General features: G+C 34.8%; 1 protein-coding gene across 23 annotated transcripts in view; it reads left to right on the forward strand.

Annotated features, from left to right (window-relative positions):
- LOC127855419 (sodium- and chloride-dependent GABA transporter ine-like) overlaps nt 1-15,024 on the forward strand; it is an 80,710-nt gene that overhangs the window by 8,040 nt on the left and 57,646 nt on the right. For 22 of the 23 annotated variants that reach the window (XR_008037524.1, XR_008037536.1, XR_008037548.1 and 19 more), the window contains exon 2: nt 3,206-3,340. The exons of the other annotated variant lie outside the window; for it this stretch is intronic. Coding sequence is in view for 1 of the 22 variants with exons in the window: in XM_052390991.1 (XP_052246951.1) it covers nt 3,206-3,340 (135 nt within the window). In the remaining 21 variants the exon portion in view is untranslated. The remainder of the gene's footprint in view (nt 1-3,205; nt 3,341-15,024) is intronic. 23 annotated transcript variants of the gene reach the window in all.

Raw genomic sequence — 15,024 nt, forward strand, 5'->3', positions numbered from 1 at the left:
TGGTGCTCTGAAAATCAGAATTTTAGTTTTAAGTTTCCTTCCAAACATGATTTCTGCCTGTGAGCGGCTTGTGCTAGGATGTGCTATGGTAATTCATTAGGAAGTTGCTCAGACCTTGTCTCATCTGTATTCCTTCGGTACTGGTCATTTTCAAAGCTTTCACAAGAGGCTTAAACTAGACCATAGGCTTGTAGCTGCAACGGTTTTACTCTGTGATGTTGAAATCCATATTTATGCCCCCCTTCGAAGTAGAGGGAGTATATTGTTTTGCACATGTCCAGGCTTGGCGAAATTGCCGGTCCGCCGGTCCTGACCGGCAGATTTCAATTTGGTCCGGCAGGTTTAACAAGAATGTCGGTCCTGGTGACCGGCAAAATGTGAAATGATTGCAAACAAATCTTTTTTTTTTCAAGTTGAAAATTTGAAGAGCAAATCGCTTACTACATCATGAACATGAAATCGCTCGTTGTTTTGATGTTTGCTGTAGGTTTGTTACGTACAATTAGCAAATCCAACTTGTTACACAACACCTACTTTAAACTCGTTTGCAAAATCGCCAACTGCGTTCTAACAAAAAAGATCTTGATAGCTTTTACATATTTTTCGAGTAGGATAAGGACAATAAAATATGGTATCGTGATCAACACAACCATATGCATACGCCATTTTTCATAAGTGTAAAGAGTACAGTGCATTATGGGGCAGAGCTTTCATTGGACGCGCGAATTTAAATTTAGATTGAATGCAATACGATACATGTACAAAGAAATGTTTTTATTGCATCATATGCAGTGCCATGTAAAAAAACGTGCTTCCTGGGGACTTTCTGATACTGGTCAAAAATGAAAATGAATCTCTGTTAACAATTACACTGCGTTAGCATGTAAATAAATCGTCTTTTTTATTTAATTAATTACTAGTAAACGTTCTGAAAAATGAAATGCCTTAATCATTAAATGTCAGGTAACGTGTTTTGTACTGTGCGCAGTATATTTTAACAGCCACTCCAAACTGCAATCATATTAAAGTAAGAATGTTTAAATCGTTTCGAATAACTTTAATTTGATAATTATTCGGCTTGCACATACGTTATTGAAATTATCGCACCGAACCGTTCTAATAGGGAATACATGTAATAAAAACTGACACGCGAATTTTTCACAACATGATTGACATGACACAACCGATTAACACCAATTAGCTGCCAGTGTAACCTCTAAGCGATTAAAATCAATTTAACGGCCGGTTGAATAAAGAGATCAAGATGTGATCGCTGCCATTTTTGAATTTCCTAGTTAAGTTGTTGTTGCTTTACGGTCCGGCTAAATTTTCTCCGGACCGGCACATTTTCTGAAATGCCTGTCCGGATGACCGGCAGATTTTTTCTAATTTCGCCATGCCTGCATGTCAGTCAATCTGTCGGTCCGTCTGTCCACCAGATGGTTTCCGGATGATAACTCAAGAACGCTTAGGCCTAGGATCATGAAACTTCATAGGTACATTGATCATGACTCGCAGATGGCCCCTGTTGATTTTGAGGTCACTATGTCAAAGGTCAAGGTCACAGTGACCCGAAATAGTAAAATGGTTTCCGGATGATAACTCAATAACGCTTATGCCTAGGATCATGAAACTTCATAGGTACATTGATCATGACTGGCAGATGACCCCTATTGATTTTCAGGTCACTAGGTCAAAGGTCAAGGTCATTTGAAAAATATGTTATGAGCTATTGTCATCACCTTGGCGTTGGCGTCTGGTTAAGTTTTGTGTTTAGGTCCACTTTTCTCATATATTGCATTTAAACTTGGTACACTTACTTACTATCATGAGGGGACTGGGCAGGCAAAGTTAGATAACTCTGGCCTGCATTTTGACAGAATTATGTGCCCTTTTTATACTTGGAAAATTGAACATTTGGTAAGAAAAAAGTATACTTTTTGCGATTGAGAATGTAGCCGAATTTCGGCCATAAAATCAGGGCCAAAAAAAAAACCTGCCTAGGATCATGAAACTTCATACGTACATTGATCATGACTGGCAGATGACCCCTATTGATTTTCAGGTCACTAGGTCAAAGGTCAAGGTCACAGTGACTCGAAACAGTAAAATGGTTTCCGGGTGATAACTCAAGAATACTTAGGCCTAGGATCATGAAACTTCATAGGTACATTGATCATGACTGGCAGATGACCCCTATTGATTTTCAGGTCACTAGGTCAAGGTCACAGTGACTTGAAACATTAAAATGGTTTCCGGATGATAACTCAAGAATGCTTACGCCTAGGATCATGAAACTTCATACATACATTTATCATGACTTGCAGATGACCCCTATTGATTTTCAGGTCAAAGGTCAAGGTCACGGTGACAAAAAACGTATTCACACAATGGCTGCCACTACAACTGACAGCCCATATGGGGGCATGCAAGTTTAACAAACAACCCTTGTTCATTTTTGGTCCGCAAATTTTTCGAAATTTTGGCTGTTAAACGGCGCTATATTGTCCGACTTTACTATGCTTGAAATCCTCATCATAGCAAATATTGTCTCCAGTAATCACATATAACTACCATTGCGTAATCGCCATTCAGAAAAGGACCGCAAAAATCAATTGATACTTCATCCCATGGTCCCTTCATCAGCCAAAGATGATAAACGGGTTTGTTTTGCGTCGATTGTTTATGCCAAGCGTTGTTTGCTATTGCATGAAAGACATATCGTAATATTTAATCTCTGCTGGTAATAGTGGCTATATCCCCTAATGTCATTGAATCTGGTACTGCAGAAATTGCCAAGAAGATTATGTAATCCTCTATAAAACTTTCTATGTTATTTCCTGTCATTGTGTGTCTTGAGCAGTAATAAGGTATCATTTGATTCCCTGGTTGATATTTTACTGTGAAGTAGTATGTTAGCAATTTCAATCGCCACAATTTAAGTCAGGCAGATTGGATTTGTTTCGTATTGTTGAAAATTGATTCCAAGGGTTTGTGATTAGTGATTAATGTTAACTTTCACCCGAACGGTACAGATGGAAGTGTGACCCTCACTCTATTTCCATGCATTCATGTCCATGGTATCTTTCTCATGACCTTTATTTCAGCAATATTACTATTTTTAAACATTTATTTTGTTTAAAGGACAACCTCTTATTTTTCTGTCATACGATATTTGCTAAGACTGGCCCCTGTTCTGTTGTAGGGGCTTTCCTGATCCCGTTCCTGATCATGCTGACCCTGTGTGGTATCCCTCTGCTTTACATGGAGATGGCAGTGGGTCAGTTCACGCAGCAGGGGCCAATAGGGGCCATTGGGAGACTGTGTCCTCTATTCAAAGGTAAAGTCATTCAGGGTGCAAGTGGTCAGTGAAAAGCGAGTGTTATATGGATATATAGCAGCCCCATTCTTGGAAGACTGGGCTAAATGCATTGTTGTGGCGTAAGTCATTACCACAACACAATAACTCCAAATATATGACAACACAATAATTCAATTTAGAACAAAGTCGTTTGTAAAGTTAATTTCAATGTAATTCTGCTTGAATAATAATTATGTTAAGATGTTATTGAATTTTTATGCAAAGTTTCCGAATAATATAATTTCAAAGTCTTAACCAACAATTATCAGTTATAACTTTATGAATTCAGCTGTAAGCCAAAAGGTTCTGATACAAGCTATTTTTCAAAATGAGGTTAACTGAAGTACATAAAACATGGCCCTTATTTATAGTCAAAACCACAAATCACCACATGGCTACTAAATATAATACTTTGTGATCCACTACAGATCACAGGTGGTTAGCGTGTGGCTATGATATTAATTAGTGAAATTATCATTTTGAATGATAAATAATCATATTATAACGAAAAATCAACTTTTCTGAAAAAAATATTTCACTATCAAATATATATATATAACAAGGTATCCAACTCAAAATACTCAAAAATGGGGTGCATCGCTTTGATTATTTATCATCCAAAATGATGTTTTCACTAATTGATATAGCCACACGCTAACCACCTGTGCTACAGATGCATAATATCCTGTTATAAATATAATTATATTATTATATAAAAACTGTCTTTGTGTTTTCTAAGTCAAAACTTATCTACATAACCAATGTCAATTCCCAATCATTAATATATTATTACATAAAAACTATCCTCACATTGAATAAATTTTTGGTGACTTTAACAGGTCATTTTAATATTTTATCAATAAATTTAATTCTGTTATTTGACACAAGTCATATCCCAACAGCTGTGACTTTCTATCATCGGCAATTTTGTAATATTAATAAATTGTTATCTAAACTATGCATTAAGAAATGTAAGGACCCATAATATCGATGTTAATATCCTCCATGAAAGGCATCGACGGTTTGCTATGTTAAGGCTAATACTGCTTCATTCTCCCTTGATAGTGATCGGCTGACCTTCACATAGGTTTACTTTCATTATTCAATACTGTCTTACTTATCTTAAATTCTTATGATAGAAATTTACCTACACTCAAACTCCAATATAATGCACTCAGTTATAATACTGAATCTAATATAACGTGGGTGGGTCTTGACTCCCATTTTTTCTCCAACCTTCCATTTTGGTCTTGAGCGTTTTTTTTGGCTGATTGTATAATGGCTCAATTATAATCAATTAGAGACCAACCATTACTGGAGAATTTGACAGTATAAGTGTGATTATCTATTGTTCAGTGCAATACAGGTGTGAACATAGTTTGTTTTTCATGCATATGCTATCGATCTTTTTAATCATTGACAGCTTTGACAAGTTTTTAATACATGTTTCAAATCATTGTTATTTGTAGACAATATTCATTTAAATATTGTCTGCTAAAATGTAATTGAAAATGAAAAGGCAAAGAGAAAATAATTAAGCTATCAAGACAAATAGATCCATCTAAATGTTAGGTAAATGTTTACAGAAATTTACTTTCATTTTCGCGCAATTTATAGGAAATGCCCAGGAAGCACGTTTTTTTTTTCATGACTGAGGATGAGGCAATGAAACATTGCTTTGTTTCCTATTGCATTCAATCTAATTTAAACTCACTCATCCATTGGTTGTTACAATAAAATCTGAACAGTGCTCTATGAAACTGCTGTCCCATAATGCACTGTTGACTTTACACTTCTGAAAAATGGTGAATGTACAGTTTTTGAAATTCTCAACACATTTATCGTCATAAATGGTCAGAATTATTTGTTTTAATTGATGTAGTAATTCTTTATCAGTTCTATTACTTTTTAGCGAAAAATTCCATTAAAGCAGGAAATGTCTTCCTTGAATAGCCAGTGCAGACTACATAGGCTAATCTTGGATGACAGGCACAAGCATTAAGCCCTGTTTTCCCAGAGATAGGCTCATATACATGTACAGGTAATTGGATAGGTATGATTTTGAATACTCTGTTCAAATAGTTGGATGTTATCAATGTAGGCTGAGCTATACATTACATTTGTATGTGTAATGACTACTGAGGTAGCCTCCATACCAAGTCTTAACAGTTTATTTCATGTAGCAAATACATTTCATGTGAATTTAAATGTATCCTGACCAAACTTCAAAGTATCCCTATCAACCAGTGCTTTTCACTGGCAATTTAACGGTCCCTCACAGGGGCGCTTGAATTTCGAAATCAGAGTCAGAAGGGCGCTTGGAATTTACCGATAAGTGTATTTTTCTGCACCTAGCCCTTCTAAAGATCAAAGCGATATCAACTTCGCCGAATATTTTAAAGAGTTTCCCAACTAAAGGCAAAGCGTTGATTAATTGGAAAATCTATATTGGCCAATGAAAGCGCATGCTTTGCATGAGTGACAGCACTCGTAGACAGTCAATACCTGGTGTAAAATCATGCATACGATGAGTGACCTATTGCCATAAGTGCTTGATTTTGTGATAGTTTGTTTTCTACCAGACCTGTCGGTCCCTACGGTGTACATGTCAACGTTTAAATCCCGGCAAGTTACTTGGAAGATTATGGCATCGGGGTGTAATTCTTGTGGAAATTGTGCATTCCATGCATACTATGGTCACACCATTTATTTGATTCATAAAGCGTTAAAAAAAAATATTGTTGAATTCTTTACACACCGCTATAAATGTTATGTTGAATTTTTTAATGAGCATAATTTAATTTATAATGCGAAACACTCTACCATTATTTAATGTTTGAGCCACTTAAATAAAAGCTAGCTTGAAATAAACAGAGCTTCATGTATAGTGTGTTTCTTTGATTCAATAAAAAGCGCGTGAAAATAATGTTGGCATGTACAACGTCTATTGTCGGCGTATTTATTGTTGTATCAAATCGGGAACAGCAAGTCATGAGATTATGCATGTTCAGTGAAAAAAAACCTGATTTCATCGAATCTTTAAATGGTCACATATGCTTAAATAAATTTGATACTTAATAAAAATGACCAATGTTTCTGTTTATGAAATTCTTGAGTACTTTTATCATCAATATTTATCAGAATATGATTTTTAAAATGGAATATACGGGATTATCCGGTAATAAACAGTGACGGGAAAAAACAGTAAGTATGCAATAATTTAGTCTGGTATGTATTGGGGAATTGATCGAGTTGGGATTATGCGTAATTATGCCTGAAAGAGTAAAAACAATTAAGATCAAAGCGCTGAAGGCATTGTAGGTGTTCGTTTTTGTATAAGTTTAGACGCAACTCCGTTAAAAAAATTATGTTATAGCTTTTTATATTGCAAGTTTTAAATGAACACAACCCATTCAAATTTATAAAGAGTTTGTCTTAAAGCACAAGTCCAGATGTGTTGTTTTTTTAAATCATTAATAAAAAATATAATTTAAGCTTCATTTTGGAAAACAGGAGGGCTTAATGCATAGGCATAAATTGTCATCCCAGTACCAGGGACTCTCTTAAACGAAAAACACCATGAAATTAGAAATGTCGTCCTTGATTAGCTTGTGCGCATTACACAGGCTAATCAGTGTGCACAGGCTAATCTTATTTGACATGCATTAACACCCGTTTTCCCTGAAAGCAGCCAATATGTACAGATTTCAATGATAAACACTAAGACTGGCCAATGTTGTCTTACAAGCTGTTAAACACTATAAGTCATATACACCCACTGCAATGTACCAGTGGTGAACTATAAAGAGGCGAATGTGGTGGTTATCTTTCCTAGCAGACGCTCAAACATTTGTCGTCTGCTGCAACAGGCAGTGGTTATCTTTCCATAGCGGAGCTAAGGCTTCTAAGCACATTCTGATTTGCAAAAGATGCTCTGTAACATTAGTGTGAGCTAACTCTCTGTCGCTCACACTAAAAATTATGTTATGAATGACTTTATAGCTGGGGCTTTTTCTTCAATAGTCATAACGCACCAAGAATAAATGTTTAAAAAATATTAACATGTATAGGGGCCCTGGCTACCCTCACAAACCCATCCCTAACGGCCCTGGGGCGTCTGAAAAAAATCCTGTGGAAAGCCCGGTATCAACATGCATACATCTTTTGTGTAATAAAACAGCACATAAATCATGCTATAATAAGCATTTGGATGTTCAACATTGTACTTGTTAAAAAGGACAAACATACAATTTGAACTGTTAATTGTTTTCAAAATATGGATGAAGTGCTTCAAGAAAGTCCAATATTTATTTTTAGCCAACATTTGATAAATGTATGTTCATAATTGATATTGAAGCAAAGTAAGTGAATAATTGTAATAATAATTGGCAATTTCATTAATCAGGAAATGTGAGGTAACATAAATTGCAAAATATGTAGTCTGAGTCAAATAAAGTATATATGTTAAATAATGTATGCATGTTAATATTACATTTCCATTTTTTGTGTTACAGAGAGTAAATTTCAAGCACCATTATAATAAATAAACTAATGTAACTTTATTTCAGCTACAATAATCACAGTATTTAAATTTCGTTATCTTCAAAATGTATTTGAATTTTTATAATTAATACATTGTATGAATATTTGTAGTTAGATGAACTCTCTTCGTAAGGTTCAAGAATAGAAAACTCATTGTCAAAAATTGCAACATTTTATCTTTAAGTTCTTGTTGTCTGCTTCCGTTTATCACGGTTTTTATCCCTAAAGTCAAGTGGGTCAAGCTGTGATTTGGAAAGACGTCAATTGATCAAAACACTAAATATATTGATAGTGCCTTATAAAACTTGTGTTATACATGCACTAACAAAACTGATTAGGAAATTAATTAAACAATGAAGCATATCACTTTTGCTAATTATGGTTTATGAGTATCCTGCTAAAGATGTCAGGCTGTTACATACTTCCTCCCCTTACTTAGGAGGTTATGGTTTCCTTCATGCTTTCAAATCATAAAACAGTACATTATTAAAGGCTTCAAGGACACACATGGGTCCTCACATTAGGCTAGTCAGTTTTGTTAATGTCAGAATTTAACATTGAAAATGTCACTGTCATATTTGTTTGGGCGGGCTTTGTTAGCTTCTCATGAATCTTTACTATGTCTTGTCAACAAAAGCTTTCTGTGACCCTTCTGCTATTTTTGTAACTTATAAGGTGAAGGTACATATTTTAGTCTTTTGTACATGTAACCTTTAAAGTATTTGAAATTTTAACAAGTCATTAACACAGTTTAGTGTTTTATACAGGGTCCCCCATCATGCTCTTTCCAATTCAAATAAGAACTTTCTGCTAGTTGGAGTATTTTGATGCAAACAAGGTCATCATATGGAAGAGGCTGCATTTTTTGTAGACCCTAAGTGTTTTCAACTCACTCCTCCTAACTGATGAAAGTTAGGTTGAATTTTGAAATTAAGCTGCGATTTTAAGCTATTTAGTTAATAACTAGGGAAGCTATTTAGATATTTACTAGGGATAATGCAACAAATGGTTTTATTGTTTAAATATTCAAGTAATAAAAATTGGAGTAGGTGTCAAAAATGGACTTCTTTTGTTTAAAATGATATGTTTACTTGTTGACAGGTATCTCTACTATCCCATAGAGGAAAGTGTCAACGTACTTTCATTTTCAAATGTTTGCAACTGGCAATGATTTTACAAATTTAATAGCATCCCTGGTATACCTTTTTTGTGGAAGAACTGTTATATTTTAAGCTAGAATCATAAGAACTGTAGAAGAAATGGGGAGCCATATAAATGAATTTCTATGATAAATTGGGTCCCCGTCTGTATGTCAGCTTTTGTAGGGCCTATGTACATTTTGTACTGTATATTTTTTATTAATTTGAATTGATTTTGCTGTATACATATGCATATCATTGCAAGCGTTTAGATCTTGTCCGCATGTATTGAAAAGCGGATGATAGAATATAAATAAATTTAAATACTTCATCAACGCAATATGTAAATGCTTATTTTACCATTTGTTGCCCTAAGTTTATCTGAAATATTTTTAAGTGTGGTGTGATCTTGTGCTGTGAAGCCAGAGTATCAAGCAGAAACCCCACCTGACTTTGTGTCCTTTTACCAATTGCTAATATTGATCTTAACATGGAGCCTTTGTGTAGACCTTTTATTGAATCCCAATAATATACTAACTGATAAGAGCTGCCACCTGTTGTAAGCCAAGTAGTGACGCCTTCCCATGTCTCAAATAATGTAAGCCAAGTAGTGACGCCTACCCATGTCTCAACACCTGTTGTAAGCCAAGTAGTGACGCCTTCCCATGTCTCAAATGATTTCATTTACCTAATTTGGCCTGAATTAGGGCATTTTTTTAAATGCTATTTTGGATTCAGTGGAAAACTGATTAGAACAGATGAAGTTTCAGTAAGCTGGTTTTTCTGTATTCAATAGAATGCTGTTATTTGTGTTTAAGAGCTCGCAAAGAGTCTAATTTATTAGTCTGCAATGTGTTTTTAAAAGACTTCCTTTAATAAGCAATTGCAAATGAGAACAATTTTGTTTATGAAAAAAGTGTACAACATCTGTACATGCAGCTTGATTTTGGTTTTTATGCTCCCCCGAAATTTTTGGGGGAAGCATATAGTCGCCGCTTCGTCTGTCCATGCGTGTGTCTGTGTGTCCGTCTGTCTGTGCACATTTTTTTCCGGGCTATTTCTCAGCAATTAATGACAGGAATTCAATTAAACTTTATGGGAAGCTTCACTACCAAGAGGAGATGTGCATATTATCAGCCGGTTCTGGTCGGATGATTTTTTTAACAGAGTTATGGCCCTTTGAAATTTTCCATTAACTGTACATATAGTGCAATTCTTCTCCGGGCTTTATCTCAGCAACTAATGACCGGATTTCAATGAAACTTTATGGGAAGCTTCACTACCAAAAGCAGATGTGCATATTATCAGCCAGTTCTGGTCGGATGATTTTTCACAGAGTTATGGCCCTTTGAAATTTTCCATTAACTGTACATATAGTGCAATTCTTGTCCGGGCTATTTCTCAGCAACTAATGACTGGAATTCAATGAAACTTTATGGGAAGCTTCACTACCAAGAGGAGATGTGCATATTATCAGTCGGTTCTTGTCGGATGATTTGTCACAGAGTTATGGCCCTTTGAAATTTTCAATTGTACACATAGTGCAAATCTTGTCCGAGCTATTTCTCAGCAACTTATTACGGGAATTCAATGAAACTTTATGGGAAGCTTCACTACCAAGAGGAGATGTGCATATTATCAGCTGGTTATGGTCGGATGATTTTTTACAGAGTTATGGCCCTTTGAAATTTTCCATTACCTTTTCATATAGTGCAATTCTTGTCCGGGCTATTTCTCCCCAACTACTGACTGGAATTCATTGAAGCTTTATGGGAAGCTTAACTACCTTGAGGAGATGCGCATGTTATTTGTGGGTTCTGGTTAGATGATTTATTTAGAGAGTTATGGCCCTTTGAAATTTTTAAGTTGCTAAACCATCCATTGTATTATTTTGTCCAAAGTTATGCCCCTCAAGACTTTTCTTTTTATCTGAATATATAGTGCAATATTGTTACAAAAAAAAACTTTGGGAAGCATCACCCGTCTCTGACGGTTTCTTGTTTAGAAATATTATCGAAACAGATGCATGTTTGTATCTATTTTTTTGATGATAGAAAACACATCAGTGACTAGTCAATTTGCTTGAGTATCTTTTTATTTATGTAATTTTTCCAGATACACGTCGTAAATAGGATTTGTTATGTTGCTTATCTAAAACAAACTTAAAGTATTTTTGATCATTAAAAAAACTTTTGTTGGTATTTCAACAGTAACTTAAAGCTTATATAATTAGTATAAACCACTACAACAAATTATTCAAATAATACTTACCTTTTATTGAAACATTTGTAACAAAATAAAAGTGTTTAAAAAGGCTTTAATTTCGATGAAATTGTGCATTAAAAAATATCATTTTGACTTCTGAATTATAAATTGTTTAACAGTTCAATAAAGTAATTTTACTTATTGCTCCATCAACACCAAAAAACAGGTATTATATTAAATATAAAAAAAGCATTCAAGAAGTACGCATTTAAAACAATCTGCCAGTTATAGAATATTACTTGAACTATTATCTTTAGTAGACACAAGATTAATCTCATATGCACTATCAGACTTTCTGCCCACACAGGACAGTGTTCTTTGTAAAGTGCAATGCCCCTAGGACCTCCTAGATAAAATTCATCAGTTATTGATAATAAAGCACTTTTTTAAGAAAAATTATCTTCGTTTACATTAAGGGGTCAATAATTTTTTATCTTCTTGAAGATTATATCTTAATCCTAGCTTTGGACCAGAAATGAACCCATAAATGATTTAAATTTATGTAACTTTTTTCCCTCACAAGCTCTTGATTTATCTTTGAAGAGTTGTCTTTAAGATTACAATTTTCTGATTCTCTAAAGCCTTTTTAGCTCACCTGATTGCTCAGGTGAGCTTTTAGGATCTGTCTTTGTCCATCATCAATCCATCCGTCCCTCTGTCCACCTTTGGTTTGTAAACACTCTAGAAGCCTCATTTTTTGTTCAATCATGAAACTTGGTCAGAAGATTAATCCCAAAAATACCTTGTTCAAGTTCGAAACTGGGTCATACTGGGTTAAAAACTTGGTCACGAGGTCAAAAAAAGAAAGACCTTGTAAACACTGTAGAAGTCACATTTCATGCCCAATCTTCATTTAAGTTTGTCAAAATGTTTGTCTTAAGGATATGTTGCTTGAGTTCAAAAGTGGTTCAGGTTCGTTTAAAAACATGGCTGCCAGTGGGCGGGGCAAAATTGTCCTTATTTGGCTATAGAGAAACTTAGTGAACACTCTAGAAGTCACAATGTTTGCCAAATCATCTTGAAACTTTGCCAAAACATTGGTTTTATTGATATCTTGGGCGACATAGAAAATGCTTCAGATCTGTGAAAAACATGGCCACCAGGGGGCGGGGCAGTTTTCTCTATGTTTATAGTGAAAACATGTGAACACTCTAGAAGTAACATTTTTTGCAAATCAAAGTAATAATCGTATCTGACTCATCTGGCTCAAACACTTGATCACTGGGTCATATTGACAAAGATTGAATTAATAGGCTCCTCTCAGGTGAGCGAACTAGGGCCATATTGGCCCTCTTGTCTTTTATTATGTTGTGAAGGGTTAGTGTGTACACACCAGAAATCTATTGATACATTAAGTATTTAATACATCTGTACCAGATACACTGCAACTCCAATATATCGCGGTTGAGGGGGTCCAAAGATCGCGACAGTGATATATCCGATGCGCGATATAAATTGTAAGGTTATTTATGCATGTGTATGTATGCATTAGCATCGTTATGCAATCTCAAACACGCTATTTACCTACCTTATTCAATTATGTGTTATATCCATATGTTATTCATTGGTATAACACAAAACATTATTCCTTGTGAGTATTTTTAAATGCATATAATTAAATTTGTAATCCGAAAAACATTGCCGAGTTGTATTGTTCAAGTAAGCATGCACAAATTAGACCCATGTACAAAATGACGTCATTCATTCTCATTAAAAGCATGGGTTTTAATAGTAGTGCATTTTGACAAACTGAGGGATCTTTACTTCTAAATTAAAAGCAAGTAGTTTACACTGTATCTAACGCACACAGATTGTTGAGATAGGTCAGTATTGACTTGTGACATTTACAGTTATAATTGTGTACATCTTCATGTGTGCACTGGTGCGTTTCGGCAGTTCAAAGCAAATTCAATACAGAATGGTAACACCCGCAATGACCTGTGATGTTTGACAAGAAGGGCTATTGTTTATCGCAGTACACAGGTGTTAAAGTGATGTACAATGTAAGCAAACAATCTGGTCAAAACTGCATTATGAAAAAAAGTGGGTGAAAAAAGGAAAAATACTAAAAATGAAACGGATTTTAAATAAAATTCTCAGATTAAAACATGTTATTTGGGGATTATGCTTGTCAGATTTTTGGGAGCCATAGCCGATTCGCGATATATTGGACAACGCGATATAACGGACCGTGATATATTGGAGTTGCAGTATATTCCCATAAGTATTTAAACAAAATACAGGGCCTAACTGGGATTTATTGGGTGGAAACATCATGTCACCAACTCAAATTTATTGACATAATGATAACTGGAAAAATGAAATGGAAAATAAACAACACAACACTGAACAATCAACACTAACACATCACAACCCACTCACAGTATACATTCTAAAGAAAAATATATAAACCAAAAATCAGTTCTAAACAATGCAATTTCTCAATTGGAAATTGCTGTTTAAACAAATGTTTTCAGATACTGATAGTTAAGTGTGACAGTGACTGAAGAATGTAAATTAATTATTTTTACACAAAAAAGTCAAATATACTTAGCAAATTTTTCTGGTCGCAAAATTATATGACAACCCAGAATTAAACTACAAATGTCAATAAACTTTCCACAAAGATAGATAAATCAATGAAAAAGCCCTATTAAGGGTAAATTTGATTGGGAACAAACTTTTAATACCCCGATTACAAAGATCTGAGTTGCAGAGCTTGTTTTCGTTAACCGTAAAAACAAATGACTTATTGACTCACATTGTCTTTAGGAGAAAGTGTACAGTGCGCATTTCAGAAATGTTAAAAAAATACGACATAATGTTTACTGCTCATATTTCATTTAACTCTCTTTTATTTTCAGGTTTGAATTCTATGAAATAAATAAAATTTTGCTCTTAAATTATTCACCGCACATTCAGACTGGCAACATAGCACTTGCAATTAGACCTGTCTTAAAAACGTCGACAGGTCCGACGGTCCGGCACTTTAGGGAATGTCTGATCTGTAAGATTCATAACGTTATTTTCTGAGCATGAGCAATAATATATATTTGTTGTTATAAACAGATTTTAATGGACTTGAAACTATACCAAATTTTATGAAGCCAGTGCCACAATTGTCAAGACAGCGACCGCTGGATAATAAATTGGTATGATCTAAATTCAATGCGTTATTGGAATGGGTTATCCTCAATTAGGCGTCCTCTGTGATGTGTAATGGTGTAATGGATATGGTGTGCGCCTAGCGACTGGGAGGTCACCTGTTAGATCCCTACTGTGGGAGCGTTATTTTGATCTCCCCCAAAGACACCAAGTACTACTGTATTTTCCCATGTATAACACACAGGCTGTTTTTAAATGGAGAAAAAAATATTTCAAGCCAATAAAACTGCCAAATTGGACCGAAAATGGCTGCCATTTTATTATTGCGCAATCAAATAATCCGGGTCATTGGAAAGCTTCATTTAGCATTTAAAGAGTTCTACGCCCTGGAAACAGACTCCAGAGCGTTTCAAATAAGTACTTTCAATGCAACTGAGCGAAAATAAATAGGTTTAAACTAAACTTTCTTTACACAATGTGGTCATAAAGTGGTGGCGTGTTCATTCTAGATTATGACCTGATTACTTATTTTACATGATTACAAAGCAATTCTTCGACTGCAAGTCTTACTAAGAAAAAAACTAGTCTAAATTGAATTGCTTCACATAAGCA

The sequence above is a fragment of the Dreissena polymorpha genome, chromosome 1, assembly GCF_020536995.1.
Source record: "Dreissena polymorpha isolate Duluth1 chromosome 1, UMN_Dpol_1.0, whole genome shotgun sequence".
Classification (NCBI taxonomy): domain Eukaryota; kingdom Metazoa; phylum Mollusca; class Bivalvia; order Myida; family Dreissenidae; genus Dreissena; species Dreissena polymorpha.